At 30.4% G+C, this 6,806-nt stretch overlaps 1 protein-coding gene across 1 annotated transcript; it reads right to left on the bottom strand.

The window, feature by feature from the left end:
• Positions 1-2,387: 2,387 nt before the first annotated feature.
• LOC108346963 (FCS-Like Zinc finger 3-like) lies at positions 2,388-3,475 on the bottom strand. The gene is given in 3 exon segments (XM_052868533.1): positions 2,388-2,848; positions 2,851-2,873; positions 3,221-3,475. Coding segments are annotated over 3 exon segments (348 nt in total). The 5' UTR covers positions 3,397-3,475; the 3' UTR covers positions 2,388-2,699.
• Between the last annotated feature and the right edge of the window lie 3,331 nt (positions 3,476-6,806).

Below are 6,806 nucleotides of genomic sequence, written 5' to 3'. Positions count from 1 at the left end.
CCCTTCCCTACACTAGTGTGTTTATAGTATCTTTAAAAGTTTGTTGTATTTTGGTTCTTTTACTATTCTTGAGATTATTTATGGTTCTCATAACACTACAATTCATTGTATATAAATTAATATTGGTTATTTTTGTATTTTAAGTTTTCGTTTAGACAAAAATTAATTAAATTTAAGGTTAAATAATTTCATTCGTCCCCATTTTTGTAAGGAAATCTCAAATGGTCTCCACATTTTTATCTGTCTCAATTTGGTCTTTAATTTGAAAATTTTGATGCAATCAAACCCTTATCGCTAAATTGGCTCAAACAACTTTTGAAGATGATGATGTGTACATCTATAATGGATACTTGGCATTTGATTTTGAAATGCAGTTCAATAGATGTTGTAGACTCTTCAATTTACTTCTTCATTGATAAAGGAATTGTCTTCACCTTGCCTTTAGTAAGTCACAAATGTATTTACCACCAAACGCTCTACTAAATAACTATTTTTCTGACTCACAAAGAAATTTAGGTGCTTTCCATGTCCAATATCTCCCTTGTGAACCATTTTAGCATTTTCCCTTGCTTATTTTAAGGCAAAGCAACAATCAACATTTATTACTGTTGTTGTGGGAAAAGTCTCGCTTCCTTATTCTGTAAGGACCTCTTATCTCTACTATGGGACTGATCGAAAGCGTGTCCATGTTAGATAGTTTCACAAGCTAGATAGTTCTTCATAAACTAAGAATATTTGGGATACAAATGAAACTTTTCAAGTTTAGTATGGTCTCTAACTCTCAAAATTTTCGTTTCATCAAATTGGTCAATTCATCTAAAAGAGATCTGGATTGACAAAATACTTGTTTGATTGTGTTGAATCCTAATTTGTTGATTGCTTTTTCAATCCTTAAATTTGGTGAATAAATCCATAATTTGAATTGGATCACAAAATATATTTTATCAAATATTCAAACTTTTCTATTTTATAAAAACAAAATTCCACATCACATACTTCTTTATCAAATCACGTAATTTTTAAAACTCCGTATCAACAAGCTTAGTCATTGTTTACTTAAAGTCGTTTAAGACAATTTAACGACAAACACTTAATTACATCAATTTTCTTAAATTAAAAACTAAATTAAAACAAATAGAAATACAAAAATCGATTTAAGATTTTCCTAAAAATAAAATAAAGAAAAATAAAATTATTTAACCTAAATTTTACAACGAATCTTATTATATTTAGGACATATAAGATATTTTATTAGATATAAATTTATGTTACCTGCATTTCCGTTGAACGATTCTGATATAAAATAAATAAAAAGAATTGTTTTGTGATAGTATATTCAATATGACAATGATATCTAGTCTTCAATTATTAACATTGTTCAAAATGAGAAAGTCGCAATATCTAGAGAAAGTAAAATAAAATGAACTAGGTGCCTTGAGTTTTGTTAGGATTCCTTCCTAATTGATAAAAGCACCAAAAACAAGTGGTATACAAGATATGCAATTCTTGACAAACACCACTACCCCTAAGGTGGTGTGAGCTTGGACATTGAAAAATTAACATCCACTATTCCATGAAAAGTTGCATTAGTGAAAATGAAGTCATATATAACTGATCTTTTTGAGAAAACAATATATATATATATATATATATATATATATATATATATATATATATATATATATATATATATATATATATATATATATTCATTAATCGCTTACCAAAATAATTTATATTAAAGTGATATTCACCTGAAGCTCTTGTATGAAGCTTTAAAATTTTAGGTTTATTAAAATTGTAACCTTGTTTCGACTCTTCCTTCGTTATTTTGTACTAATTTCAATCAAAATGTTTGTGAACCCAAACTTATAAAGTCAAATTAAATCAAATTTAACTTCAAAAAAGAAACATTCATATTATATGAAAGAATTTTCCGGTTGAGAATTCATATTATATAGCTTTGGTTGCTAAAACATTATAGTGAAATAAAAAGATGCCAAATTTGACTAATTAACTTCATATTTAACATTTTTTTTTCATTTGCAAAAGTTCCCACATATAATCAAAAGGTTGCCTATTTTAAGGATCCAAACTCTTTCCATATGGACAAATAATCGTTGGTTGTCTAGATCGAAGAAAAAAAAATTGGTTTGATTGAGATTTGGATTTATATGAAAATAATTTTTTAGTAACCAAGGAAAATAAAATTTGCCATGAACACAAGCTCTTGGAAGAATGTAACAAGGTTCACTGATCTAGATCTTGGATGAAGAATCTTCTACGCTTTTTCTTCATTTTCTCAAATTTTGGGAAAGCGAAACACCATCTCATCAATTCATCCATGATGTTTTTTCTTTTTCTTATAGAACACGAGAGAAAAAGAGTAAAAATAAAAGGGTCAAATCAAATATTACCAAAAAGAAACAAAAGTAGCCAAAAATTCTTGTTTGGGTATTTCTTTTCTCCCAAATGAAAAAAAAAAAAAAAAACCCTAACTTTTTTCTTTACAAAGACAGAGAAGATTCATCCCGGTTTCATCAGAATCTTCATGGATTATTGATTGCACTTCATCATCTTCCTTTGGAATTCTCCATTCCATCTTTTTCACTTCAAAAAAATTAGACCCTTTTCCCCACTCATCTTCATCAATCACAATCATGATCATCATCATCATCATGTCCTGGATTGTTCCTTGATTATGCCACTGCCACTGTGCCTGTTCTCACAGCCTTATTTGTTGTGGAATTATTTTGACTGTTCTCTGATTGTCTCACACCCCTTTTGGAAGAAAGCTTCCAAGTTTTCTCCTTTGCGTCATCAATCTCTATTTGCTCCTGCCTGCATCTTTGCTGCAAAATGGTGTGTTCCCTCTGCATAAACAACAGTTACAAAAACCCTCATCACAAATCTCAACAAATCACAAAATTTCAATCAATCTAACACAAAACAACAATAAAAAGTAAATCTTTGGACTTATTGATTGAATTAAATCAGCTGAAAAGAAATCAACAAGTCTCGATTAGTCCAGCCAGAGAAATATTGCAGGTACTTTATTCTAGATCTGAGAACAAAGGTCTAGAACACAGCATCCCACATGGAAATTCAGTGTAAAGATGAAATTTTTTCATTGAAAGTTGAAGGAATGAAGAAGAATCAGCATCTGGGGTAGGGTGAAACAGATGAAAGAGGTGGATTGAGTGATCTGAATTGACCTAACCTGTACATGAAGATGTCACGGTTTTGGCCTAGTGGTTTTCTGCAAAGAAAACAAGCTTGAAGGAAGTGAGGTTCCTCATAGTGGTTTTCACTTCTAGCATAGTAAAACATGCTAGATCTTGGAGAAGGAATTGAGGAAGAAGAAGAAGGTGAAGGGGGAGAAGGAAAAGTAGCCATAGATGAAAAACTCAGAGAGAGAAGAGAAGAAGAAGCTAGAAAATGCAGGAATGGAACCAAAGAAAAATGGCTATTATATAAAGGGAGGTTCACTTGAATTGGATTATATAAGGTGGTGCACATTGCAAACTATGTTCCTACTCTCCACCAATCATGAGGCTTTAATATTATATTAATACTATGTTCATTTCTTTTAACCCTATTTTCTATTTTTCTTATAACACAAATGTTTCTACCTTCTTCGAATATTTTCAAGTTGCTAAACTTGAAAAATTAGTCAACTGCTACATTAATACTGTTTTCTTTTAAATGTTATTTCTTTTATAAAAAAAATATTTCTTTAAATATATTACTACCTACTTATACACATGTTTTATCATAAAAAGTATAACTTTTCTTTCATAAGAGTTAAAAAAATAAATAGCTTTTATTTGGATTTCACATAAAAAATAATCTAATTCATTTACACACATATAGTTGTTAATTAAGATTTAACATTTTTACCTTTATAAAATATATTGTTATTTTAAGATTTTATGGACTATTTATCTATTTTAAAGAGCAAAATAATTATAAATATTATAGAAATTTTTAAATGATAAACACGAATAATGACATAAAAATAATCATGAATTGTAGAAGTGATTAATTTTGATGAATGAATATAATAAAATGAATCATGTGATGTGTTAACAGAGAAGTTGATTGGTGGGGACAATCCAAGTGCACCAGAATAATTTTATTTCTTAAGTATATAATTAAAATGTTGAGTTTTTTTTGTTTATATAAACATAAATGTTCAATAAGATTAACTAATTAAATAAATTATAGTGTTTGTTGTTTCTTCTTTCGTTGTGAACCAAATAATAGACTAATTATAAAAAAAAAATACAGTTGTTTTTTAGATAAGTTTTTCTATTACAAAATTCTTGTTTTGAATTATTCGAGAGAATAATATCGAAACAAATTATAGTATTTATCATTTTTAATTGTTGACCAACCAAACAATTGTCTAATTAGAACCTGCCTCTCTTTTTTAAGATAAATTTTTATTTTAAAATTTTTCTTTGAATAATCATAGAAAACTTGACATTAATAAGTTATATATAAATGTATATAACAAATTAAATATTACTTTTAACTTAATTCATATAATACTTTTATGAATTGATGGTCAACTGTGAAGACCTAGAAAATGGTATTTTAGAAGTGGTAAGGAGTTAAAAATAATGAGACTCCATTATTTAATATTAAAATGTTTTAATATAAAAGAAAATGTTATAAACAAGTTTCATTATTTTAAAATATATCATCTCTAGAAACCACTTTTCTAGAGTTTTCTACTTTTTCTCTAAGAATTCTTGCTCCTAAGTCATCTGTTTGACAATCAGGAGATGTCTTTACGTTCACGGCGTCAAGGTCTATAAATGTAGCCGATCAATTTCAAGAATAGAGCAGGTAAGTTTCGACTCATTTTTCTTCTTCCGTTCCCAAATTTGTTTTAGAATAACCTAGTACTGTTGCATGTGTAATCATGATTCTTCTAGTCATTCTTGGTTAATCTGGAGTTATAAGGACTTTGTCCGCTTTCAATTTGGTGTTTCGTAGGTTCGTCTAGAGATTCCTTGTGTTTTAAGCAATCGGCGGAACGTTCTTTGAGTAGAGAAATTTATTGTGAGGTAAGGGAAGTTAGAACCTTTGTTTTACTTTATGATTTCGTTAGAATTTATATCTCTAGGTATTGTAATTAAACTTTTAGAAATGCCTATGTTTGGTTATATGAGGATTTTTATGAAATTGAGGATTTGGTCATGTTTTGTTGACATGTTGGAATTGTATGTTTGTGATGTGTGAAATTGTATTGATTATATGTACTGAAGTTGTCCTAATGTTTGGAAATTTAATGCAAAGTGGTTGAATTAAAGAAGTGTCTTTTGCTTAGGTTTTAAGGTCAAAAATAGGGGTTTATATGGGTGAATTTTAAAGGTAGAGGTTGGAGTGATGAAGTAACTGGTTGAGTGTTGTTATGAGATCATTTTGGACTTATTAGAAGTGTTAGATTAAAGAAAATCGGGTATGAAATAAGTAAGGGAATCAATGTTGAAGTTGGAGGTATATTTAGTGTAAAAAGAAGGTTTTAACTAGTGAAAATTTGAGGTAAGCAGTGGGGACTGTGTTTAGCAGTGGGGACTGTCTTAACTAGTTGTATTAGGAGACTATTTAGAACTTGCTTAAGCTGTCAAATGAGAAAAGTATAGTGTATAATGATTAGTAGTGCCTTTAGGATGAGTTCTTAAGTGCTTTTGGTTAAAATTGAGATTTTGCATGGTGAGATTTTGTAACATCAGAGAGGTGAGCAATTTGAGGTGTTGGAGGGTGCTAACAGGTATATTAGGACTTGTGAGAGTTGTCAAACCAGAAAAATCTGGTTTATTATGCAGTAGAGGGTTGTGAGGTTGTTTTTGCTTGGTTTTTGGTCAAAAAGAGGGGTTTTAGGTAGTGAATTTCTAAGGGAGTGATTTTGGGTGGAATTGGTGAATCTAGAGTCCATTATTAAGTCAATCAAAACAGGGTTATGCAGTTTTTGAAATGAAATGGTTGTTAGAAGAATTGGAAATGAGTTTGGGTAGCTTAGAGAAGTTGTTTTGGTTTAGAATGGCCAATTTGAGCTAGAGGTGCGTTTTCTGAAGTTTCTTAACATTTATAGGGTCTTAGGGAGTAGTAGAAGTTGGGGGAGAAGCGTCCAAGGTCAAATAAAAAGAGGGATTGGATTTGTCATGGCGTTGAGCGCCAGCCTAGGCGTTAGCTCTCGGGTAACAGGACGCTAAGCATCAGCTTGGGCGCTAGCTCTCTGTCTCGCTGGCGTTGAGCGCAAGTTTGTGGCGCTGAGCGGTAGTCAGCAGGGTTACTTTTTTTTATGTTTTGGGTATTCTCGGGGTACTGGTCTAGGTTATTTTCTTTTCTTTCATAAATTTTGCATGGTTTCTTATGCTTGGATGAAATGTATGACGAAGATATCAAAGTGTTGTGTGAACTATTGTAAAAGTGAAAGGTTATATGTATATGGTTTCAAATGGATTCTTGTGTTGTATGCAATGTATATATAAATATAGGATTTATATGAGAATGAAAGTGGTGTGTAATGAAAATGAGAAAAGTGTGTTATGTGAAGAATCTCAAGGAGAGATTCTATATTCTAACAAGTTGTAAGAGAATGCTTGATAGAGAGACTGTGGTACTCAGGTATCCTGATATTCTACCAATCATTTAACTCATGTAGAGTTGGATGGGGTGGCGGAGAGAATGACAGGAGGGCTTCACCCAAGCCCTCTAGGTTTTAGGAGTAGAAGATTAACCTCATGGTGAGTATGTCGAGTTACCCTTGTTTATAACTCTGCAGAATATAAATA

This window comes from Vigna angularis, chromosome 9 (genome assembly GCF_016808095.1).
Source record: "Vigna angularis cultivar LongXiaoDou No.4 chromosome 9, ASM1680809v1, whole genome shotgun sequence".
Lineage (NCBI taxonomy): Eukaryota > Viridiplantae > Streptophyta > Magnoliopsida > Fabales > Fabaceae > Vigna > Vigna angularis.
Note: the sequence above shows the minus strand (reverse complement) of the source record. Positions and strands in the feature narration are given on the sequence as shown.